At 35.1% G+C, this 26,156-nt stretch overlaps 1 protein-coding gene and 1 pseudogene across 31 annotated transcripts in view; one reads left to right on the plus strand and one right to left on the minus strand.

The window, feature by feature from the left end:
- LOC136219231 (meiotic recombination protein SPO11-1) overlaps positions 1-24,972 on the minus strand; it is a 35,641-nt gene extending 10,669 nt beyond the window's left edge. For 10 of the 31 annotated variants that reach the window (XM_066006550.1, XM_066006549.1, XM_066006551.1 and 7 more), the window contains exons 1-17: positions 24,207-24,972; positions 22,442-22,536; positions 22,247-22,346; positions 22,080-22,153; positions 21,842-21,943; positions 21,414-21,487; positions 20,607-20,623; positions 19,761-19,830; positions 19,649-19,685; positions 19,177-19,224; positions 19,015-19,073; positions 18,628-18,659; positions 18,413-18,518; positions 18,167-18,287; positions 17,992-18,055; positions 13,123-17,886; positions 12,914-13,011 (exon numbers count right to left, since the gene is read on the minus strand). In XM_066006550.1, coding sequence (XP_065862622.1) covers positions 17,760-17,886; positions 17,992-18,055; positions 18,167-18,287; positions 18,413-18,518; positions 18,628-18,659; positions 19,015-19,073; positions 19,177-19,224; positions 19,649-19,685; positions 19,761-19,830; positions 20,607-20,623; positions 21,414-21,487; positions 21,842-21,943; positions 22,080-22,153; positions 22,247-22,346; positions 22,442-22,536; positions 24,207-24,322 — 1,242 coding nt within the window. In that variant the 5' untranslated portion in view covers positions 24,323-24,972 and the 3' untranslated portion in view covers positions 12,914-13,011; positions 13,123-17,759. Of the gene's footprint in view, positions 1-6,923; positions 7,609-7,969; positions 8,039-8,127; positions 8,200-10,207; positions 10,964-11,059; positions 12,159-12,913; positions 13,012-13,122; positions 17,887-17,991; positions 18,056-18,166; positions 18,288-18,412; positions 18,519-18,627; positions 18,660-19,014; positions 19,074-19,176; positions 19,225-19,648; positions 19,686-19,760; positions 19,831-20,606; positions 20,624-21,413; positions 21,488-21,841; positions 21,944-22,079; positions 22,154-22,246; positions 22,347-22,441; positions 22,537-24,206 lie in introns of those variants that run through there. The other 21 variants (XM_066006555.1, XM_066006552.1, XM_066006537.1 and 18 more) reach the window with 21 other exon arrangements.
- Positions 10,459-12,109, plus strand: LOC136219236 (cytochrome P450 71D445-like; annotated as a pseudogene).
- Positions 24,973-26,156: the final 1,184 nt, after the last annotated feature.

Here is a 26,156-nt window from a genome sequence, read left to right on the forward strand (position 1 = left end):
TTATAGCATTTTTCTAGGAAATTCTTTAATTTCTTGGAAAAGAAGCAGAACACGATTAGCAGGTCTTCAACCGAAGCTGAATATCGAGCAATGGCATCTACTACATGTGAAATTCAATGGCTTTTATATCTTTTAAAAGATCTTGCAATTTTGCATCCTCAAGCAGCAATGTTGTATTGTGACAATCAGTCTGCAATGCATATTGCTAAAAATGCAGTCTTTCATGAACGAACGAAACACATAGAAATTGACTGTGACGTAGTAAGAAACAGAGTGCAAGCTGAAATTGTTCATCTCATGTCGGTCCATTCTGCAGATCAGCTTGCTGATTGTTTCACGAAACCGTTGCACAAACCTGTTTTTCAGTCTTTTCTGCAACGTGGGCATACTTGACATTCACAATTCCAGTCTTGAGGGGGGATATTGAATAAAACGCAACGTTTAATATACTGACTCTTATGTAGGTTTTTTTAACTAGGATTAGTTATAAATACATGCGCTATTTTGTAAACACTACTTTACTTTTTCTCTTTTATCTTTCTCTCTGTTTTAGTCTCCTGTTGCTATTCTCTTAGTAAGTTCTTCTTTATAAACTCAAGACCACACATTTTCTTTAAATCATGCTATGTTGGAAAACCCAGTTTTGAGATTAATTAAAAAACCTGAGTTTTTTTCACACACAAGTATTTAAGGAACTGTTCTGTCTTTGAGATTTCGGGTTGTGCTCAAGATAGCCTGGGTTGGGAAGCCTCCTTAGTGCAAGGAAAATTATGTTAGATGGTGGGATCTGACCTGTTGGGGATATGTCAAAAATTAGAATGCCTTTGTCCAGGCGGGTTCCTGTAATTCCTTGGCATCGTCCTCTAGAGACTAGGAATGTCCCTCCTTCATTGTTTATTTCCTCACTGATTGATGGAGAGATTAATATTTGGAATGTCAATCTTGTGAATCTATGTTTTTACCTAGAGGATGCTAAGATGATATGTCGGATTTCTTTGAGGGTTAATGCGGAGAATGATAAACTTTTCTTACCTCAACCTTAGTTAGGTGTTATTTAGTGAAATTGGGACATTAGTTAGCTTTGTCTCTTATGGAGTGGGTTTTTTTTTATGTGGGGAGTTCATCGCCAAATTTTTTATGGAAAAGTTTGTGGAAGTTAGCTCACCATCCTAAGATTATATATTTTTATATAAACTTTCTTACTTTGAAAACCTCTTCAAAAGGCACAATATATTGGATAATAATTGTGTTTTTTTGTGGCTATCCGGTGGTTCCCCTAGAGCATCTCCATAGAGGTTGTTTTAAAGAGTGTCAAAACTTAACACATCATACTAAAACATAATATTTTATTAACTTAATCATCTACATCACTTTTGGCAACTTTTGTTAAAAAAATACTCTAATAGTAAACAACTTTAAAAGTTGCCACAATGACCCACCAATCATTAGTTTATATATAATTTATTTTAATTTTAAATATGGTTAACCAATAGTGAAATGAGAGAAAAACTCATAAAAAAGTACATAAATGGTAATCAAGTAAGTCATTTTTTTATATTAAAAAAAGTTTAGTAACCTTAAAGCAAGGTTGTCAAAAAGTGGCAACCTTGTTTGGCATCCACCATCACTCCAATAGTAGACACATTTTGAAAGTTGTCAAACTCAATGTCATCTGACACTCTTTTAAACACTCTCTATTGGAGATGCTCTTAAAGCTACTCTAATGAGTATAATTTGTTTTTTACTTTTAACAAATTGGTTGTAAACAACCATTAGAGAGCTGACCAATATTGGTTTGTTATCCTGTAACAAAGCTTTTATCTCACACAACACTAACATTGTACTTTATTTCTAATTTTTTTAAAGTATCTCAACATTGTATTTTATCTTTTATTATTATTATTTTTATCTCAAATAAAAGGCATTTATTTTTATTTCAACTTATCCCACATAATTTTATTTATTTAATAATTATTATTTATTTACTTAATTTTATTGAAATAATAGTATGTGTTGAATTAATTATTATGTTGGATAAATATTTTTTATGATATTAATAATTATTATTGAATTAATTATGTTGTTGAGTAAAAAAATTATTAATTGTATGTTAATTGAGTAAATATCGAGTGTTTTATAATAAATGTGTCTGTGTGATTATAGAATGTTATTTTTTATGATGTGGAAGTGGTAAGTAACAAAGTTTGTTACTTACCACTAGGGATGCTCTTATCCATCTTTTCAAACTTTATCTGAGAGCTCCAGTACATTGGAAGATTGCAGATTTGGTTGTCAAAGTTTACATCTTGGACGGAGATTCATGTTTAAATTGGGTTATTACAATTCAAAGGTTTCTGCCTATAGGTGAGTTTAGCTTTTTATGTGTGATATCATATGGAATTTGGGCTTAGAACTGGACACATGTACTTAATAAGATACCTTAGGCAAAAGGCATAATTAATTGGACACATGGACCAGTGATAGCAGCGGATTCCAAAGGTACGCTCTTAATCCTAGTGTTGCACTGTAAAATACAGAAAAGGGAAAATGAACATGGTGCGTGGGTCAATCAATCGCTTACACATGGAAATGTTGTTCACTAATAAGTATATTTCGATTGTCCATAAATAGTTCATCCTAAGATACTACAAGGAACGTAATCATTCTACCAAACACTTCGCTTTCAAGTCGCATTACTTTCTCCAAGTATCTTACTGCCTTAGGCATCAAAGAGAGAACGTCAGATTTCGGACCCTCCCTAACCGTTTGTTCATCTATTCAGGTCCGTTCAGCCTGATCGTGACATTCTGCAGATTAAAAGACATCATTGGGTGTGGTGAGCATAGAACTTACTTCGTGTTAATAGCGCATTTAAATAGTTTTGTGGTTCAGCCAATTCTTCAGCAAAATCATGATATCTCTAGTACTTTGACTACATATAATCATGGCCTAGTTGATGCCAACAACAATAGCTGGAGCCTTTGCATATCAAGCCAACTTTAGATCAGAAAATTGAGGCATGTTTAGGATCTTTGGATCATGAACATCATCGGTTTATAGATAGGATAATAAAGCAACTTATATGCAACATGGGCTCTGTCCAATAGTCCATGAATATTCTAAAGGCAGAGCATGCAATGCAGATGGAGGTGATGAGAGCTTAGCTCAGAGAGGTCAAAGAGGTGAATAGATATGCTGATAGGCATGTTTCTACAGAACATCACACTGTCCAGCCTTGTCCTAGGTAAAGAGAAGCCTCGGAGAAATCTCATCTAGAGGTAGTTAGAAGAAGATCGAAGGAAAAAGATGTTAGTCCAACATACCAAATGCGGTATCATTCACCAACACCTCCTAAACAAGTTCTCCTGATTAAAGGCTCCTGAACCCCAAAGCAACGGTGAGGTGCTAGTCATGATTCCACTAAGTCCTTGATACGTCGTCATGAAACAAATCATCATAGGACAGCTAGATTAAGATCTCGTGAACGAAGAAATTCAAGATCAAATCTAAAGCCAAAGGCGGATGAACCATCTTCTTTAAAGGAAGATGTGTATAATATTATTAGGACAGAGTTTCGGCATGCTATGAAGGACGTGGATTTCTCAAACTAGACATCTTAATGAATCGACGACTTATTTTTTAAGCCAAAATGAAGTCGTTTTGAGGGAGTTTCAATTTTTTGAAGTTGATACGTGTTTTCAACATGTGCAAAGTTTGTTCATGGTTCCTATTTTTTTAGCTTCCACCACCCATGACCCACACTTTTTGGAGTGAAATCTGAAGTGGAGTGGGTGAGAATGTATGTGAATGAAATTAGGAAGTTAGTGGGTGGTAGTTGTAACTTCTACTCCCTAAAAAGCTATAAATAGTGGCCAAAATTTTCATTTTCAAGCCCCACCAACCAAAACAAAAAACCAACTAACCAATCAACACAATAATCCAACTTCTTTTTTTCTGACTTCCAACCCCTATATTTCGAGTTCTCAAGCTTCTAAACACTCTCTAGAAACCAATTTTCAATCATAGATTTGTGAATTCCAAGCCCAAAAGTTAATATTTTTCTTACCCGAAGTTCATAAAAAGTCAATTTCTACAATTTTTAACCTTGCTATCTAGTCACCTTTATTAATTTGTCGTCACTGCTTGTTTTTGTCTAAAATTTTCACTATATTCTCGTTCCCCATATCCTAACTTTAATTCTCAGCTTTCGTTTCGTTTCAATCCATGTCTGAAATCTCATTTTACAAGTAATTTTAAATCCCCAAAACCCATCTTTTTCACAAAAATCTGGTTGTTCTATTTTAGGTCAATATTTGTTAAAGTCCCCGTGGACTAAGTCGTCTACATTATTTACCAATCGTTCAAGTCCCTCATTTGCTCGTGAATTTGAAGCCGATTGCAACTCAAGACGTCGTCGAAATAGCCATTTATTGGCGTGAAATTTGTTATTTCAATTCCAATTCTGTTATTGTTATTCCAATTTTATAATTTAATTTCCATTCTGTTCGTTAGTTTGGTTCAAATTCAATTTTGCAATTGATTTAGCTATCTTGTATGGAATTAGATTCAATTTGTAATTACTTATTTTTCACCTTAACACTTGTAATCAAACAATTTTATATCAATAAATTAGAACTTTTCCCAAAATTCTTGTGTCAATTTTCGCATTTCAATTCAATTTATTTTACCCATGGTAGCCACTAATTATCTAGCTAAGCTTTTATAATAGAGTTATGAACCCAAGAGAGAATTGTTTTTTAATCATTGCGTCCCTCATGAATCTTTATTCCCGTTTGAACGAATCCCCATTAGGAGTGGATAATCCTCATCCCAGTTGCGACCCTAGTTTTATCGGCATATAAAATACAACAAATCATAAATCTAAAAGCTTCTAATAAAAACGTTGAGCTTTTCTTACAAACATTTAAAGCCTTACGCATGTTTGTAGTCATGGTTGTCAAAACCGGATCGGTCAAACAATCGGAAAAAACAGAGGATTAAGAGTTAGCAGTTCAACCGAGATTCAACTGATATTCAACAAATCATATGAAAATTATATTTAGATTCATAGTTAACCTTATACATAGTACTTTAGTCAAAAAAAAAAAAAAAAAAAACCTTATACATAGTACAAGTTATAAATAATAGGGTAAATTCAAAAAAAAAACCCTGTGGTTTGACGTTGTTTTAAAAAAACCCTTGTGGTTTGTTATTACAAAAAAAAAGGACTGTGGTTTGCGCCGTTACCCGAAAAACGGAAATGGGCTTAACGGTGTTAATTTGCTGACGTGGCACAAGGGTAAAGTTGAAAATTCGAATTTTTTTTATTTTTTTTATTTTTTATTTTTCTCTCTCCTTTTCTTCTCCTTCCTCCTTCTCCTTCTTCTTCTTCCTTCTTCTCCTCCTTCTTCTTCCTTCCTCTTCTCCTTCTTCCTTATTCTTCTTCCCCCTCCTTCTTCTTCTTCTTCTTCTCTCCTTCTTCTTCTTCCTCCTCCGTAGAAGGACTTGACCAACACATCCAAGGAGCGCTAGAAATCAACGAGTTTTTCTTTAATTGGATTGGGGATGCTGTGCCAATAATTCGTTACTCCTATCGTCTGCTCTTTTCTTGAACCCTCTAGAGCAATGGAGTACACATCAGCCTCTCTTTCAATGACCTGGAGAGGAAGGTAAGAGCTTGTACGGTGGGTCTAGTAGGAGAAAAAAAACCCGAGCAAGCTGCTGAGAAGGAATTTCGTGTGGATACTCTCGGCTCGACTGTGATCATTTCTTTAAGCGAGATTCACCTTAGTCGATGGAATTCCTATATTGAAAGACACAGAAATCGGGCTATGATAAAGTATGTAGCAGAAGTAGTCTTCGGGTGATTCAGCGAGACGGAGCATGCAGCTACCCTACCTTGCACATAAAAGGCATGTTCCAGATTTCTGGAAATTTTCCAGAAATCTGGAAAATTTCCAGATTTCCGACGGAAATCTGAAAATTTCCGTCGGAAATCTGGAATTTTTCCAGATTTCCGGAAATTTGGAATTTTTCCAAAATCCCACGGTTGGTGCGATTTCACCCCTTCGTCTACTGTATTTGATTCCAAATTAGGTTATCTTTTCAATAATGATTCTGTTCTTATCACTGCCGACATTTTAATCCTTAACGAATCTGTTACTTTTATCCACGGCAATAATGACTTGCAGTCAGCCTCATCATCAATGATATCATCCTCTGTTGTTAATGGTCCAGTATCTGATGTGTTAAACGGTAAATTTACTTGGAAGGTGCATAATTTTAGTTCCAGAGTTCCGTAAATGGAAAAGGATTGAACGCCTGAATTTCAGACGTAAATTTCAGAAATTAAAAAAAATAGAAGAAGAAGAAGAAGAAGAAGAAGAAGAAGAAGAAGAAGAAGAATTAAAAAAAAAATTAAAATTTTTTTTTTCCACAGTCCTTTTTTTTTGTAATAACAAACCACAAGGGTTTTTTTGGAACAACGTCAAACCACAGGGGTTTTTTTTGGAATTTATCCTAAATAATAATAATAATATTTCTTTAACATCAAATCATGATATTTTGAGATATCAAATCAATAAATTTAATGACAAAATTATAATATCTTTTAATAAGAATTACAAATTTATTAAAATTTAATAAGTATAAATTTTTTTTAATTGAAGGTTTGGAAGTAATAAATATAAAAATTGAAAAAATATACTTTTATTTATTATTTTTAATAATATTAGTAAAACTTAAATATAATAAGATAATAGAATATGTATTTTATTTTTATGCATTTCAATGCTAATTAAAAAATTTAAATATTAAGAAAATAAAATAATTTTTTATGATATTTATTTAAATATAAAACAAAAGTAAAAAAAAAATATTAGTGAGCATTAGTGTTCTAATTATTTAATTTTTTTTTAAAGGAATTTCATTAATGAGCCGAAGAACGGCAAAAGTCAAGTACAGATAGAGGAACAAACCTCGAAATCACATTAAAAGTAGGACTAGCGTGGTGTATAGTCGTCCGTGCAAAAGCATGGGCTAAGCCATTCGCTGACTGAGAAGCCAATATGAAGAGAAATAAGAGTCCGACATTGGACTACTAGGTCCCTGAATTCTGAATCATCGGGATTAGATGAATAAATAACCCGATAAGTAAGTAAGGAATCCGTTTCAAATATAACCTCAGTGAATCCAAGACGAATCACCAACTCAATAGCTTGAAGTAATGCCCACGCCTCACCATCACGAATCGCCATCAGACCTTCAGTAGTTGATGTCCTGGCCGTGATAAACTGACCCCTCTCGTCCCTGAGTACTGCACTGCACCCCGATTAGCCAAGGATGGTAAAAATGCTAAGATCAGAATAACAAGGCAGTTTATTTGTAGAAGGATGGTGCCACAAATTGGAGCAAGTTCTGATAATTGGGGTTAGTCCAGAAATTATGCGCCGGGACTGATCCTGCTGCCAGTCCATGAGGATCCGCATCCCACCTGAGACAGTTTCAGCAGCAGAGACACTAGTATGACGCCACAGTTGGTCATTTCGAGTCCTCCACCAATTCCAAAGCGTAGTCATAAACTTCTCCAAGCTCTTTGGATCGGCTACCCTGCAAAATTGAAAAAAAAAATCTATGAAATTATCCGCTCCAACAGCAATCTGATCCAGCAACCCGAATAACCCCGCCTCCAACCAAACCTCCTGAGCTTTGGGGCATAACCAAAACAAATGCCATACGTCCTCAATATCTAGAGAACACATAACACAGTCGTCTCTTATGTCCACCCCTCTCATACGCAAACGAACTCTAGTAGGAACACAACCCCTGACTAGACGCCAACAAAAATACTAAACTTTGTAAAGGACAGAGGCTTCCCAAATGGCATGCCATGATCCATCCACCCAACTCATTTGGTCAACCTCTCATTCACCAATGGCTAACTGATAAGCACTTTTTACAGAATAAATACCATTTAATGACCCATGCCAAATGAGCTTATCTGATCTTCCTCCAACCCGCACAGTTGTCCGGCAAATAGCTGCAATATCAGATTCAAGATTCAGAGAACAATTCTTGCAGGAGTTCAATATCCCAATCAAGGGAATTAGGAATAAAAAGTTCACTAACCGTCAGATTCTCCATTCCGTCAACAATAGGGGTAGTGATCTTCTGACATTGGTCATCTTTCAACCACGGATCCTTCCAAACATTAATCAACCTCTAATTATTTAATTTATATTATAACTACTAATTATTTAATTTATATTATAACTATATATTCATAGCTCAAATAGCATTGTTCTAAAAGTCGGGCTAGGCGGAGATTTCCATAACACCGATCCGATTTTCAGTAATCGGGTGGAGCAAATCGGCCAGCCGTGCAAGGCGAAGCGAAGCGGTGCAAATCGGAAATTATTTTTCTAATTATCTAACCAATTAAAACAATCCATTGACTTAAAATCTGATCCCTAAACAAAAGTAAAAAGAAAATCTAAACTAAAATATTATCCTATGTATTCCTAAACGAAAACCTAATCTCATTTCATTTGTGAAGAAAGAAGACCAGGCGACTCCATTCCATACACCGACTTCCTGAAGAAGACGAAGACAGTCGCTCTTCTTGCGCGCGAAGTACAGCAAGCTTGCTACTTTGCTTCTAAGTGCAGAGTGCTTCCAAGCTTTTTCGGCCAGGTTGCCTTCCATTCCAGGCGATTTCCATCTCAAATTGCAGGCGAAGAACTTCAGATTTCAGAGGACGAAATTAGAACTTCAGGCTGACTCAATTTCAGGCGAAGAACTTGCAGGACGCAAGGAAAAGATGCTGGAAATTGCAGATATAGACGAAGAGGAAAGCAATCCCTCTTCTCTGCAATGTATAACTTAATTTATTTATTTATTATTGGGTCTTCTCTTCTCTTCTCTCGCTGTCAAATTTTTTAAGGTCTTACTATTTACTGTCCTAAATTACTTATCACTGCCTTCATTGGACAATTTTGCCTTGACAAAAAAAAAAATTCGAAATTGGAAAAAAAATTTGAGAGAAAATTCAAAATTTAGCCTAAACGGATGCGGCATACTATTCGACCCATGGCGGGAACGGATGCCACATCCGTTCCCACCATGGGTCGAGCGGTATGCCGCATCCGTTCCCGCCATGGGTCGGACGGTACGCCGCATCCGTTCCCACCATGGATCAGGCAGTACGCCGCATCCGTTTAGGCCAAATTTTTGAAATATGCAAAATCGTAAAAAATTTAGTGACGAAAAATATTAAATCATTCAATTTTTTGTGACGAAAAATGAAAAATTCTTCTATTTTTTGTGACGAAAAATACAAAAGTCATGAAAAATATGTATTATTTTCATGAGTTCTTTGATAAAAAGATGTAAATCTTAATGTTTCCGACTCGTAATCATCCATTTTCGCGGTTCCGATTGTCACACATCAATTATTTTCATAATTTCAATTATTGTTGTTCGGGTTTATGATTTTGGAGAGAATTTTCAGTTTTTTTATCATAATTATTAGAAGGACAAAAATGTCCAAAAAAGGCAGTGATAAATAATTTAGGACGGTATTTAGTAGTTGGCTTTATTTATTATTGAGTTTTCTCTTCTCTGTGTCTTATTCTTTATTGAGTGAGAATTGAGTGATGTTCTTAATTGAGTTATATTCTTTATTCAATGCCATGTTGGTTATATTCTTTATTGGGTTATATTATTTTGTTACATTATTATGTCATTGATGTGCTATTTTTATTGATTTTTATTTTTAAAGATATTAATATAATCTTTGTTCAAAAAAAAAATATTAATATAACAAAATATTAAAATATTTATTTTTTAATATTTATTATTATTATTATTTAGATAGTATAATTCATATTTTAATTGTATTTCTATAATAATTTATTTAAAAAAAATTAAAAAATTCAAAACCAATTAATCCCGATTAAACTCTAAGACTCTGTCTGTCCGACTAGCGTCTAGTGCTTTTTACAACCTTGTCAAATAGTAATGCACAGATTAGTGTTTCTAGTTTAAGGGTCCAAAATTCAAATTCCACCTTCAGCTAAAGTTACATTTTTTAAAATTAAACATGAAATCTAACCAGTTAGGTCAACAGGTTCACGGTTAACTTGATCGGTTTAAGCAGTTTTTAAAGAATCGCCGGAATTGTGACTGGTTCCATCAACCATGAAGAAAGTGTAGAAAATTTTGTGATAGATCCAAATATGATATCACAAATAAATATAAGCAATTAGCATAGTTTAGCAAACACATCATGGGTTCCCATCTCACTACAAAACAAAACTCATGAATTAAGAATTCGAAAAAAGAAAAGTATTGATAAAATAACTAAACTAGCTCGGCAGCTCCATTTATATATTAGAATGAAATGCAATTGCAATTTCCTAGTGAAGCCATTAATTTCTTCACTATTTCACAATTTTGCTAATGGAACTCCAGTTCCTCTCCTTCCCAGTTCTTTTGACTTTCCTAGTCTTCATCTTCTTGGTATCAAGAATAATAGGCAAGAAAAACTCAGCCAAAAATCTACCACCAGGACCATGGAAGCTACCTCTAATAGGGAGTATCCACCATTTACGTGGCTCTTTGCTCCATCACCGCCTGCAAGACTTAGCCAAAAGGTATGGACCTATCATGCATCTTCAACTCGGTGAACTTTCAAATATTGTCATTTCTTCACCAGAAACAGCCAAGGAGGTAATGAAAACCCATGATATCACCTTTGCTCAAAGGCCCTTCCTCCTTGCAGCCGGTGCTGTAACCTATAATTATTCAGGCATCGCTTTCACACCTTATGGAGACTATTGGAGACAAATGCGAAAAATTTGCACAGTCGAGCTACTCACTGCAAAGCGTGTGGACTCGTTCAGATCAGTCAGGGAAGAACAAGTATCAAAACTCATTACATCCATATCTTCCAGTGCAGGATCACCTATCAATTTTAGCATGATGGTTAATTCTTCCATCTATAGCATCATTTCAAGAACAGCATTTGGTAAGATATGGGAGGGAGAAGATATATTTATACCAACTGTTAAAGATTTGGTAGAAGCCGCTGGAGGTTTTAGCCTTGCTGATTTGTATCCTTCCGTCAAACTTCTACAAGTGGTTAGCGGAATGAACTCTAGACTTGAAAGGCTTCAAAAAAAATAGATAAAATATTGCAAAGCATCATCGACGGACATAGAATTAGGAAGGCAACAGGAAGTAATCATGCTGAGGATAATGAAGATCTTGTAGATGTGCTTTTGAATGTTCAGGATCAAGGAGACCTTCAATTCCCTTTAACAGATGACAATATCAAAGCAGTCATACTGGTTAGTACTCAAGTTTTAAGTTTTGAGTTAAATAATTAAAGATCAAGCATGGAAAATTGGTTGACTGTGTTTTTCTATTAAAAGAAGCCCACATCTGTGTTCATCACTTTTTCATTAAGTTAATATATTTACTTCAGGACATGTTTGTTGGCGGATCTGATACATCATCGACTGCTGTAGAATGGGCTATGTCGGAGCTGATGAAAAATCCAAGAGCAATGGAAAAGGCACAAGAGGAGGTGAGACAGATCTTTGGTACTGAAGGGACCGTTGATGAATCACGCCTTAATGAACTGAACTACTTCAAATCGGTTGTCAAGGAAGCTCTAAGATTACACCCACCACTTCCATTGTTACTACCAAGAGAATGTAGGGAAAAATGTTTGATTAAGGGTTATGAGATTCCTGCGAAATCAAAGGTGATTGTTAACGCATGTGCAATAGGAAGGGATCCTAATTACTGGAATGAACCAGAGAAATTCAATCCAGAGAGATTCATAGATAGCTCAATAGATTACAAAGGAACTGATTTTGAATATCTCCCATTTGGTGCTGGAAGAAGAATGTGCCCAGGATTCACATATGGTATGATGAATGTTGAGTTCCCACTGGCACAGCTACTGTTTCATTTTGACTGGAAACTGCCAAAAGGAATGACACCAGAAAACCTTGACATGGTTGAGATTTTTGGTGCTGTGACAAAGAGGAAAAATGATCTCCACCTAATCCCCATTCTGTATCGTCCTTCGCTTGTTAAGTAAATATATAAAGCTTCTTTTTCTGAGTGTTATGAAATACACAAGAATCTTCCTGCTAAGAATAATGGTCCGGTATATCATCCAACAAGCAGTGTAAAGTTTATTTCCATTTCTTTTCTGTGTAAAAGTATTCTCATATTCGTTTCTGTTCTCGTTCTATGTGCTAATAATAGACCCAATCAATGAAAAGTGGGATGCTCTACCACTTCATGAGAGATGATTGTTGTTATGAAATAAATATGTACAAGTAGCATTAATTAATTGGTCAGATGTATTGCTATTGGAGGATTGTAGAATTTCTCCTAGTTGCTATTTGTTGTACGTTTGAAACTAAAGATTAGTGTTAGATATGTAAATAATCCTATTATTTAGGAAAATCCTATTGTTTAGGAAATAGATTATTTCCTTATTATTCCCTTGATTGTAGGCTTGATTGTAGGCTTAATTGTGTATTGTGTTGTGTATATAAACACTTCTTAATCAATGAAAACCTCAAGGATTCTACTACCGATAAAACTGATTCAGATAGCACTAGCATCCATCAATCTGCTATCTATCTCCAATTCACAGGATTCTAATTAGCCTATTATATGCACCAACAACAAAAGGAGAAAAGCAGATAGTTGGAACAGAGAATGGAGAGCACATCAGTATTTCAGATCAAGTTACTCGGTCTATCTCATCCTCAGAGATAAGAAGACTCGATAGATTTCAGATTTTGTAATTTGTAGAGTAGCACTAAGCATGCAGAACACAATCAAAGTGAATATCCATGCAAACTGAAAGATAAGGATCAAGTAGGTGTACCTATTCCGATTCAATCCAGCTCCTAACCATAGAATCCAGCAATACTACCAAAATTGCAACACCTCCGCCACTAGAGTCGAAAAAATAACTGCATAGAACTTCATTTAAGCCCATGATTAATCAAAATATACCATAATCACGATTCACGCAGTTTCCTGACATTCACATAGAATTTAAAACTTCAAAGAATCATGAAATACCAAACTAACCTGATGAAAGAGAGACTTGAAGAGGTTAGAAACCCTATTCTTGAAGACCCAAGCTCAAGACGTGAAATGCGCCGGGAAATGATGTCCCAGCGGCGAGACCGGCCTCTATCTCATGAGGCTGGAACGGAAATGGGGAGAAAGAGATGGGAGGTGGAAGGAAAATGAGAACAAACCAAAAACGAAACCAGCTAGTAGGATAAAGAGAAAGGAGGGTGGGGAGCGACAGCTGGCCACTTGGCCTTTGTTCGGGAATTGGACGAGTGTGGGAGGCGACCAAAGGCTATGGGATCAAAATGGGTAAGACGTGAGGTTTCAACACAATTTTTTTTTTATTATTATTGTTGTTAAACCGTAATTACTTTATTTTTATTAATTAAGATTTAATTTATTTAATTTTTAAATAAATAGTTTATTAAATTTATAATATATTTTATTTTATTTATTAATTCTTAACAGATAAGGATATCTGTGAATTAAATAGAAAGGGTACGAAATGTAAAAAGTATATCTGTTAGGTATTGGGACAGGTACTGAGACGGGTACAGGTAATTAAAAATTAAAATGGTAGGGATTTGGGATTGATACTACGCCTTTCTATGGGTCGGGTTTGGACCGGACCTGACAAGTTTTTATGTAAAAATACTCATCTCAAGCCCAGCCCAGCCCACTATTAATTTAGGCAGGCTCAGGCCGGGCTGGGCTCGGACTTAAAAATCAAATCCAAAGCTCAACCCATATAAGCCCACCTAAAAAAATATACATAATTTTTAATTAGAAAAAATCAAATTTATACTTAAAAATAAATATTTAATTATAAATATATAAATTTCCTAGTTAATATTAATAAGGCGGACCGGGCTGAGCCAGCCCGTGATATTTTCATAAGTCTCAAGCCCGTCCAAAAAATATGCGGGCTTTAACGGGCCTGGGCCGGGCTGGGCCTAAGAGTAATTTTCATTGTCCAAGCCCGGTCCAAGGGATATGGGCCTGGCCGGGCCGGGCAGGTACCCGGACCCGTGGCCAGATCTAGTTGATACTATCCGCAGGTACCCTACCTATTGTCATTCATAGTTTAGATGGATGATAGTATTTTAAAGTAAGCGGGACAAATGTAATTATGTAATTTTCTTTGTTTTGAGGTCTAATTGAAAAGGATAGTAAGTTAGGCTGAATTACACATCACTTACTCCACTCTACGATACCTTACTTTAATTACACTTTATCCAAACAATGTCTTAGCCTTTGTTTTGGAGTTGGAAGGTTAGTTTTCATTAAAAAAATCATATTACTTCCATTAACTCACAGTTTAGAGTAAAATGTTAGCTTCAATTAACTTTCATTTACTCTCAATAAAAAAAATTACATTCCATGACTTCCATTAACCTCCTCCAAACAAGACTTTACATGCTCTAAGAGTTCATACCCACAATCACTCAATTTACATGTCAGATCACTATCGTAAAATCCACTTAATAAACTTCATTTTATTTAATTATTTATTCCAATGGTTAAACTCTATAATCTCTCAATCATAATGACCCACCAATTAATTAAACTCTATATCATATTATTTTAAAAATTACAAACATATAAAGTTGTAGGAGGGATCCTTGGGTTGTGGGAGGAGAACAATCTATGATTCGTTCGAAGGGTATATAGGGGTGGAAGGAGATGTGGGTAAATGAGATATTTGTGCAGGGGTCTAAGGTTTGGGATATGGGGAAGTTAGAGAGTTTGTTCTCTGTTGAGGAAGTGGAAGCTATTAGTAAAACTGTGGTTTCTTTTCGTAACATACCAGATAGGATAGGTTAGTATGGGCAGGTACGAAGAATGGATCTTATTCCGCTAAATCAGGGTATAGATCACTTGAAGAGCAACATTGGGGGGTAGACTGCCAAAGGTTTATTGGGGTCGTATATAGGAACTACGGATTCCACCAAAAATTAAGATGTTTATGTGGAAGCTATGTTCGTAGTGCCTCCCGATGAGGTCATTATTGAGGTTACGACACGTGATAATGCCAAATAATTATGTTGTGTGTGAGGTTGATGTGGAATATAGCTGGCATCTCTTTTGTGCATGTCTGTGTGCAATGCGGAGTTGGCAAGAAGCGAGTGTGAGTGCCCCTGAATGGGAGTATGACGATGTGATAGTTTGGTTCTTTGACAAGTGTGTTTCAAATGACAATGAGGTGCTAGTTCTAATTATCTATGTATTATACTCTATATGGCAAAACAGGAATGACGTGCTATTGAAAAATAAACCGAGAAGTGTTGTGGACGGGTTTAGAATTGTTAGGCAGTTTGTGGTAGAGTGGCAACAAGGAAGAGGTAGTTGCAGTGGAAGGTGAAATCAGCGGGTACCGACTGACAATACTACTCGGTTTACTGTTGGAGAGGTAATGCATGGGCCTATGATAAGAGGGAGAGAGGCGGAGAGAGAGCAGCAGCCATGTTCTGTTTTATGGGAACAAGAGTTAGGTTCTGTTTTGCGAGAACAGCAGCGAATGGGAGCTGCCAGCGACGGAACACGGGAGGGGCAACAGCAACAGCCTTTCATGCATCGGACGGTCGAAGGTGGGGAGCTGCAAATGGGAGGGAGGATCGCATCAGGCGGTCGACGGGGATTGGCAGTCAAGGTGTGGAACGAGTCCAGCAAGAGGTGCAGTGGCATCGACCGGTTAAGGGGTGGTGGAAGATTAATGTCGATGGAGCAATTTTTCAGGCTCAAATTTATAGCAGTTAAGGAGCTGTTTTACGTAATGATGTTGGACATTTTTATGGCTGGTGTGAGCGGAATATTATGGAGTGTTAGATATAAGGGTGGTTGAAGTATATACGTTGAGGGGGAGTCTTTGGTGGGTGCAAGATGTAATCATTGATGGGGTTAATTCTACTCATATGAATTTAAATTCTTTTGGTGATTTAATTGAGGAATGTAAGGATATTATGATACATCACTTATATAAGGTGATTTATGTTCCTAGACTAGCGAATAGAGTGACTCGTTGTGTATCTAGACAAGCTCTTTTTAATGCTAGTAGTTTTTCTCTAGTTTCTGAAACTTTCACCCATACCACAATGTTAAGGCTTATACCGATTCTTTAGTGTCAATTATCACCAACTAATTAAACCCCAAGCAGAAAGAGAAACATGAAATTTGAACTAAGAGAAAACCAAAATATTAAAGTTTTTTATCCTTTTCAAAATTTGGTTTGCACGTGGCAAATAAAATTATAAAAAATATTCATGTGGCTCTCTGACATTTGGGAATTAAAAATAATTCCTCAAATAGAGATAGTACTTGAACTTAGCTAGGTCACCACTAAACTGTATTTGGCCCATGCTCTATCTCCAAATTGGTGAACTTTCACCCAATTTGGATTCAAACTTAACCGAATCATTATCTCATTCATAAGTAACGATATTTTGACACTTGAACTTAATAGATTTTGGAAAAAAAAAACTTTAAGAAATATCACGTTTCAAGTTTAAGTGTCAAAATATCGTTACTTATCAATGAGATAACGATTCCATTAAGTATGCATACAAATTATTTGAAATTTCACCGAATGGGATAGGTCAAGGGCCAAATGTAACCAAATAATAGATCAGGTGACAAATGACATAATTTTGGATAGGTCAGGGGCCAAATAATGCTTTAAGCATATGGGCTAGTGCTAGGTCACCCTTAAGTTCAAGTATTTGAAAAAATGAAGTTAAAAATCAGATACCATCATAGTTGTTAAAGGTGCAAGGCGCGCTAAGGTGTCCTGGAGCTTAAGCTCAAGGCGCAAGGCGAGGTGCGTGCCTTAGGAACACGAGGCGCATAAAATAAAAATATATACTCTTTACTTAGTTAAGCATACACCAAAACAACTACACTTATGATCATATAAACAAAACAAAACACATAACAACATAATACCAAATCATAAATGTCAAAAACACCAAGTTAAGTTCATACTTCATAGAGACATTAACATATACTTAACGTTTTAACTTAAGCACCTGACTATAACTAACGCTACTAAACTAATAACCATTCATTGTCAATTAAAAAAAAAAACACAAAAAAAAAACTAATAATCATCGCCATATATTTAGTTCTTTACATGACTGCTCTTCTTTCTTTATGTGACTGCTCTTAATCCTTCTCTATTCTTTCTATATTTAGTTATGACTCTTCATATTTTTATTTAGATTAAGGGTTAAGATTAATCTTATTTAAATTAGATTAGTAGTTGAGATTAATCAAACATTTATTTTACAGAAAACCATAAAAAAAACCGTGCTGAAAGCCCTCAGGCGCGCCTTGATCCAGGCTCAGAGGCGCACAAGTCGAGAGCCTTTTGTACATCGCCTCTCTTTCTGCATTCAAGGGACGAGACCTTGAGCCTTGAGTGAGGTGCACCTCAGGCACGCCTTTAACAACTATGGGTGCCATAGATGTGATTTATCCCAAGTTAAATAAATGGCTTAACTGATGAAAAAAAAAAAAAAATAGAGCTGAGCTCAACAAGTTGGATAGTATTCCTTTTTGAGTCATAACCTTGTTTAGTTGCACCTAAGTAGATGATGCTCGCTTCCTGCTGCATTTCCTTGTGAATTCGTATGCACCTATAATTGCCAAGCATTTTAAAGGTGAGCTCCATCTTTGATACAAGATGGTATATACTGCTCGGAAAGGAAGGGCAGAGAGTGGACAGACAATGCTTCAAGCTCAAATTTCACTCCAAATTGCAGCATCAACTGCAGTTCCAACCTTTAAGAGAATAAATTGCTGAATTGTAAGTGCATATGGTCCAAGAGAATCATACAGATGCAAGGAAGGACGACACGATATCCTTAAGATGTAAAAGAATACTACCTCCATTGTGGTTCTTCCCTTTGTAGGTAGCATCTGACTAAAATGGCTTCAGTTCTCCTCTTATCTGACAAGACAAACATGAAACCTTCACCGAACTAGATAGACACTGACATGACATGAAACAAGCAATCCGATTTTTAAGAAGATAACAACTTGTGGGGGAAGCATCTCTCACCCTCAGCTGTCAAAGAAAGTAAACACTGTTGAGGAATCCCGTACTTCTCAATATCCGAAGGAAAAGCTCCCAGCCACCGTATTTCAGGGACACGAAGAAATTTAGCATCATAGGCCATTTGCTTAAAACATGGAAATGTTTGGAAAATGAATCAATCAGAGGAAAGGAACTTTTAAATTTCGTTAATATATTGCATTGGATATATAATAAAACAACAAACCGCATAGCAATTCGTTAGAAACTAACCATAGAGCCAAAACGATACGTGGTCAAAATGTCAAACCCATATGGATCACAATCAACCAAACAGTAGACAGGCAGACACAATTTCTCAACAAGGAGTCGCAAGAACCTTACAGCCATTTCCAGAAAATGGTGATCAGAAAGACAAAGTAATGGGAATGGTGAATGTTCTTTTTTCATAGAAATTCAATGCCAAGTCCTATTAAGCAAAATGCTACCTTCTTGTAGGAATATCTGGATAGCCTCTTCCCTGGAAAAGTATGAAAGCCAAATAACTCGTTATAAATAGAAGATTTCAATTTCAAGTATTTAATAGTGGAACTTAGTTGAAACTACTTAGTAAATATTTGAGCTTGTAAAAGATGGAGGAAAAAGAGTATGCATTCAGATAGTAAATGGAAAATTTGAGATTATTGCCCTTTGTGTAACTAGCTATCTCCAATACATAATGAATGTAGTCTTCTTCAACAATTATGAGTTCAAATTTCTTTTATGAATGTACTCAACCAACGATTTATAAACTCAAATATCACTTAAGTAAATTATATTGATAAATTTGTAATCCATATTAATCTAAACACTAGCTTAAAGAAATAGATGCTTACAGTAATGACAATACAGTGGTTTGAATTGCAGAACCGGTCATTTGCTAAACGCTGAAACACTGAAGGATTCACAATAACAGTTGGCCAACCAAGTTAAACTGATATGAAACAAAATTACTTATTCTCGTCAAATACAAGGGCAATGTAGTATAGAAGCTTCACCTGATTCCTTCTCCACAACCAGTATATATTTGGCAACACTGACAATGTCTACAGAAAAAGATAAATTAGATGGAAGCAAGAAATCAGCAATAAATAACGCAGCTAATCAAGTGTCAGTATATCAAGCACTGAACTGATTCCACTAATATTCCAGATTACAGTTTTAAATAAAATGCAATCGTATTCCTGAGCGCTTCACAGGCTTTAATCAAAATGAAACAGAAGGGAAATAACAATCTGAAGGGAAAAAATACAAGCCAAATACATCTCTTCTTTTTTTTGAGAAATTGCTTGTAATATCATTAGATGAAAAGAGAAGTACAACAAGCAAAACGTAAGGAAAAAAACCTCACATGATTACAGATAAATACAAGCCAAATACATCTCTTCCTTTCTAAGAAATGGTTTTAAATCTTCTTATTCTTGATTTTCTACCGTTTCTTCAAAATCACATAATTGATAGTTTAGATACCTTTGACTTCGTCAACATGCACAGGAATGGGATGTGCCTATAAACAAATCAAACACAAGATCACTTTCTAAGAAGTAATGCAACCAATGCAATGGGCCTGTGGCATTCTTACCTTACTAGGACAGTTAATGCAATCAAATTTTCTTCCAGCTTCCACAAATCGTAGCCAGCCCATAACCAAACTATATAATAGCCATAAATGAAGATATATTAGTCCAAAGTTGACCCTGTAAGATTTCTCATCATTGAGTCTCATTTACAGCAAGATCATCTTGATCAGATTTAGATAGGATCATTGATAAAAGAAAGGCAAGAAAAACAGTAAGCAGAAGCAGTAACATGTTATGCAACCAAAGTATGAGATCTTAAAAACAGAGGCCACATAATCTTCTTAATGTTGTTTACTCACCATTGTTAGTCGCAGGAGAACCTGCATATATGATTATACCTCAATACCATAATACCCATACATTGAGTCTCATTTACAGCAAGATCATCTTGATCAGATTTAGATAGGATCATTGATAAAAGAAAGGCAAGAAAAACAGTAAGCAGAAGCAGTAACATGTTATGCAACCAAAGTATGAGATCTTAAAAACAGAGGCCACATAATCTTCTTAATGTTGTTTACTCACCATTGTTAGTCGCAGGAGAACCTGCATATATGATTATACCTCAATACCATAATATCCATATAAATGTTCACGTAAGAGAATAAAAAGATAATCCGTTTCGGCAACAACTAATTCTACATTCAAGAAGCCTGAAGTTGTAAATACCAAAATAAATCTACCCTCTATTCCAAAAATCTTACACAAAAGTTTTGCTTTGTACAATAATATACACATTCATCATAGCAGAAAAATAGGCAGTATTCGTCTCCACATGATTAGCTTGGGGGGTAAACGTTAAATTCTCTCATGAACTCCAAGAACTGAGAGCAGTCAGAAGTACCTACCCATTTCCAACAGGGACCTGCCAAAGAAAGATGTTGGTAACTAGTGAATTTCCTAGGAACAATAGCTATTCTTTAAATTATCAGACAGAAAGTTGTAGCAACCTGAAAATTCTACGCAATTGCCTACAAATTAGTCTTTATAAAGCAAGCATCAGTTAATCTTCTGGCGTCCATCTGTTTGATTACTTTGTAGTAATTGATATACTTAGCTACGGAAAAGTCATGGAATCGTTCTTTTCACACCAAGAGCAATTTTGTTTTAAATGTTGGCATAAATAGCTAAATTTGGTCCATTCACACATATCGCTACACAATAATCTGATGGCATTTTTTGTCAGAGATTAATATAAGATATATGATTGGGCCTTAACTATTAGCTCGAGCTTTTAGTTCAATCGGTTCCATGACATGGTATCAGGTCCTCTTGGATGTGTGTTTTTAATTCCACAAATTAATGAGGTTGCCAGGACTCGAACCCTCAACCGTTTGGTCCAAGAGGCTCTGATACCATGTCATGGAACCGATTGAACTAAAAGCTCGAGTAAGGCCCAATCGCATATCTTATATTAATCTCCGACATTGTTAAGAAAATGCAGTTCCACTACTCATATATTTAAACAATTTTCATCTGAATTTGTTTCAATTCAAGTGAACTATAGTTTTTACAATCCATTCAAAGGCTTTATCGTTTCCATGATATAGCTCAACAAACAGTGGTTCAACTTTCTAGGCCATGCATTCTTCATAAAGTACATCCATTTGATCAGAAAAAATGTTTTTAACAAAAGTGAAGTTGCAATTACCAACCACATTTAAATTATGACGACTGCATTGCATAAGTATGCATATGTCGTTGATTGCCTGGTCTACAACGGACTGATCTACATCACCACACAAACAGAAAAGGTCAAAGTGGGGAAAACCAAGAGTATAAAGAAAGCCTTCTATATTTAAAGAGACAAGCCAATATAAGAGTCGAAAGATATATAATTATCAGGATAACAGGACTAAATTGTAATGGCAACAATGCAGCAAGTTTCACAGAGAGAAAAAAGAAAAAAAAAAATCGTTTCAAGTTGAAATGGTTCAAGCAGGCACCTTAATAACAACCAAATGATGCAGAATACCCTTCTATTTCACTTTCTAAGCACCAGTTGAAAATTAATATGCAATTTTATGACTAAAATTAAGAAATCCACTTGTGATTTTGAAAGTTCAAATGTAATCGAATGCACCTGTAAATACAGAAGGGTGCATATAATATATATCTCTTTTAGATCCATGTTTGTTCTCTTGCAGAAGTTGTTGAACAATCAGCAGCACTCGTAGCAAGCAATCTGAAATACAAAAAGAAGAGACAAAACTAAAACCTAATAGTAACACTTAAGCTTCAAAGAAGCTACGTTATTCGTTACATTACTTGCGCAAGGAACTTCCTAATGTTGTTCTGATTCAGTTACACAATAAACTTACCAATTCTACGGGCATGACATTCTCGTTGAAACGTGAGAATTTCTTGCCCCTTTGGCAAATCAGAGCTGCAGTAACTACATAAAAAGCAGTAGTCACACATTAAAATAACCTTAAAAATCCAAGCTCAATTCAAAATTAATCAGAAATAGTAAGGAAAACAAATGCACCAGTCAGCTTCTAGATTGGTGCAGTAATTTCCATATTTGTTGATGAAAATGGCGGGAAATCGTCCCTCGCTTAGATCTTTAACGAATGATACAGTGAAATCTGCAATCAAAACCACCCATATGCGTAAATTTAGCATGGTTTCAAAGATTTTAGCTGAAAATGAAGGATTGGATGTATTGTTAAAAAAAAATGACCTCTAACTCTCCGGAGTAAATCACTGCGCCCTTTTGAGTTCTTTCGGTTTCCCTCCATTCTTTTGTTTCTGCTTTGCGAATTTAAACGAAAGCCACTAGCCAGTCAAATCATATTAGGAAACTGCTATTGCTCTGGTTTTTATACATCAAACATGGGCCGGGTTCGGGTTAACTTGATCAGTTTAACATTCTGAATTTTCGTGGGTGGGGGGTTTAAGATGTAACATTCAAGCATCCTTAGTGAACAATGGTAAAGTAAATAATACTCTCTTATTGATTAATAAGTATTTACATCTATTTATACTATTATATGAGAGGGATAATTACAAAATGATCCTATGTTATTTACAAGTAATTACAAGAGTGCCCTTACATATAAAATAACTCTACTATATTCTAATACCCCCTTCAAGATGGAGGTTGTGATGAAACAGACCCATCTTGAGAAGAAAAAATTGAAGAAAATGAGCGGATAGCGGTTTACTAAAAAAAATCAGCATGTTGAAGTTTAGTTGAAATGTGAGTGAGTTGCCTTCTAGCCTTCTAGCCTTCCAAGATATCAATGAAGGGCCAAGAAAAATGCAAAAACCACTAACAGAACGACGAGATGTTTTACAACGACCTGAGTCAGCATCACAATAGGCGGTAAGGTGAAGATTAGCGGAAGCACCATAAAACAAACAAACCATAATGAAGGGTACCCTTAAGATACCGAAGAAGATAAAACACAGCGTCGAGATGATGAGTACAAGGTGTGATCATGAACTGACTAAGTTATTTAACCGCAAAACCGATATCAGGACGAGAGAAAAACCTTAGCAATAGACCAGTGACAACCTTAGCAACGAGAGAAAAACTCTCAGTATAGTCAATACCGTGAATTTGATTGTATGAGAAAATGAATGGGATGTAAGATAGTAAAGCCCTCCATGGAAAAAAAAAACAAATGGCAATAAGGCGATTAGAAAACGAGTCTTGGAATAAGCACCAATTTGGAATCATGTATTAATTTGCCAACGGACAACAAATTATGTGTAGAAATAGGAATGTGAAAGTGTAAAATTAGGTCCTACATTAATTGAACCAATATGTTCAATAGTACGTTTGTAATCATCAATAATAGCCATTAGACTAGCTAATTTATAAGGTCCCCAAAGATTTATATGTATCAACTGAAAAGGTAAAGTAGTTGAGATAGCATTGGGTGAAAAATTATGGTAAAACATGTGAAATAGAAGGAACAGTAGCAATCTTATGACAAACATATTTATCAAGAGATTGAGAAGTCGACAGCAATAGTATGATCAGAACTTAGGCAAAAATTAGGAAAAAAAAATTAAGCACAAAATTAGAGTCATGAATTAATCTCCCAACTGATAACAAGTTGTGAATGAAGGTAGGAATATGTAAAACGTTCTGAAGTATAAAATCAGAATGTATGTTAATAGACCCAACATGTGAAATTTCATTTTTAGAACCATATGCCAAATGATCCTAATTATTTGAATTAATGGCATTAACAAATGTAAAAAGACTAAACTGATTAGTCATGTGTAATGCACCAGTATCTATAATCCAAATAGTCAAAGCAGTAGATTTGGAAAAATAGGTAGAATGAACATCATTACAATTAACAATGTAAATCAGAAATAGGAGATATACCAGCACCAGAAAAGTGCGTTGTAGAAAGTTACAGAGATATATTACAATCGCCTTGAACAGACAAAGAATAGCATCAATATATAGAAGGTTCATCAATATGTACCTTATGGAGGATGCAAGAGACTTAGCAATTGCAGATGGCAATGGTGAGGAATCCGACGATAACTCGTCAACCTCAAAATCGACAAAGCCAGGATCAACAAAACCACCAGTATCCATAGCAGCAGATGAGAAAATACTCTCAGATAGAAGAGGAGCAGTCGAGTAAAATCTCGGATAGAAAAGGAGCAGTTGAGAAAAAAACCAGAACACCGATTAGCAGTTGAAGATGAAAATAACTCCGCAAATCTCAGGAAGCAAACCACAAAACACAGCAATAACACCACAGAAAATAACTCCGCAAATCTTAGGAAAAAACCACAAGAGAAGAACTGTGCTGAACAGAAACGGCGAACTCGGAACAGAGGAAGTGATGGCAAAAAATCGCAAACGCAGAGAAGAATCCCAGGAGATTGGTTCGCAAAGTTCAAATAGCGCAGAAGAAGAACTGTGCAGAGAGAGAACGACTGCACTAAAGGAAGAAATCGACAATGAAATCGCGATTTTCAAATGGCACAGAAGATTAATTTGTCTTGGGAAAGGAAGGGAGCTATGGAGAGTGGAGGAGATGTCGCCATTCAAAGTAAAAAAAAAAGGCAGAAAATGGTTGTGATTTGCAGAGAAATCAGAAAGAAAGTTTTGAGAAGAGGGAAAACCGATTCCCCAAGCGGCGCAACTGTTTTTTCAACGGATACAGAGGGAAAGTTGTTTATTTGGTTCTTAAGATAGGTAGATTTACATAATAGATCAGAGTTAAGAGAGAAAAAGATTTCTACTCTGATACCATGTGAACAATGGTAAAATAAATAATACTCTCTTATTGATTAATAAGTATTTACATCTATTCATACTATTACACGAGAGAGAGGGATAATTACAAAATGACCTATGTTATTTACAAGTAATTACAAGAGTACCCTTATATATAAAATAAATCTACTATATTCTAATAATCCTTCAATTTTGTGTCTGTTATATGGAATTTTTTTCTTTTTTTCTTTTTTTGAGAAAGTGAAAAAAATGTTTGCAGTTTACCTTATTATTTTATTTTTTTGGTTACAAGTTTACCTTATTATTTGTATACATATAAGTGTGGTTTAAAAGTCATGTGATTTAAAGGTTTATGAATTATTTCGATTAAAAATATGCTTAATGTGTAAATTTAAATTTTATATATGAAATAATTTGTAAAGTTAATATTTTATACTTGCTCTAAATATTTTTTATATATATATAAATAGATATAGTAACATTTTGATAAAATATTGAGTTCACAAACTATACAAGTCATATCTAACGATATCACACAATTTATCATAATACATATTGGTCAATGAGATGTTGCCTTTATTTCGGTAACCCTCAAAGCTATGTAGATTAGTCAAAGAGATCTCAAGATCATAGACATTCCTATCTACATCTCACACCGTGATTTGTGGAATCACATGTGCAACTGTTACAACTATTTCTGATTGACAATAGGCTCTCACCATTGACTGACCACCATGTTGACCTTGCTTTGATTTAGGGTACGCAACTTGATTCTCCTATAAATACAAGGTACACAGTAAACTAAAAGCACTCAAACTATTAAGGATTGACAATTAAATTTGGATGCAGTGGTTGATGTCATGTCCTCAAATTATGAAAGTAATGACCTATAGAAGGAACTCACAACTCAACAACCCAAACCGTTTTTGGACCTCATGAGTTAAAAATTTAAAAAACATAGATTATAAAGCATATCCTAATGTAGCAGTACTGTTATTAATTAAAAAGATGATGAATATATTTTAAATTAAAAAAATCCAAATAATTAGATTGGATACAAATCATATTACAACATATAATTAATTAAATTTTAGGAGATCTAATAATAAAAAAGCTCTTCAAATTTAAGATTACTATAAATCTGCAATGCTCTAGGAAACAAAAATTTCAATGTTTGTTAACT

The sequence above is a fragment of the Euphorbia lathyris genome, chromosome 2, assembly GCF_963576675.1.
Source record: "Euphorbia lathyris chromosome 2, ddEupLath1.1, whole genome shotgun sequence".
Taxonomy (NCBI): domain Eukaryota; kingdom Viridiplantae; phylum Streptophyta; class Magnoliopsida; order Malpighiales; family Euphorbiaceae; genus Euphorbia; species Euphorbia lathyris.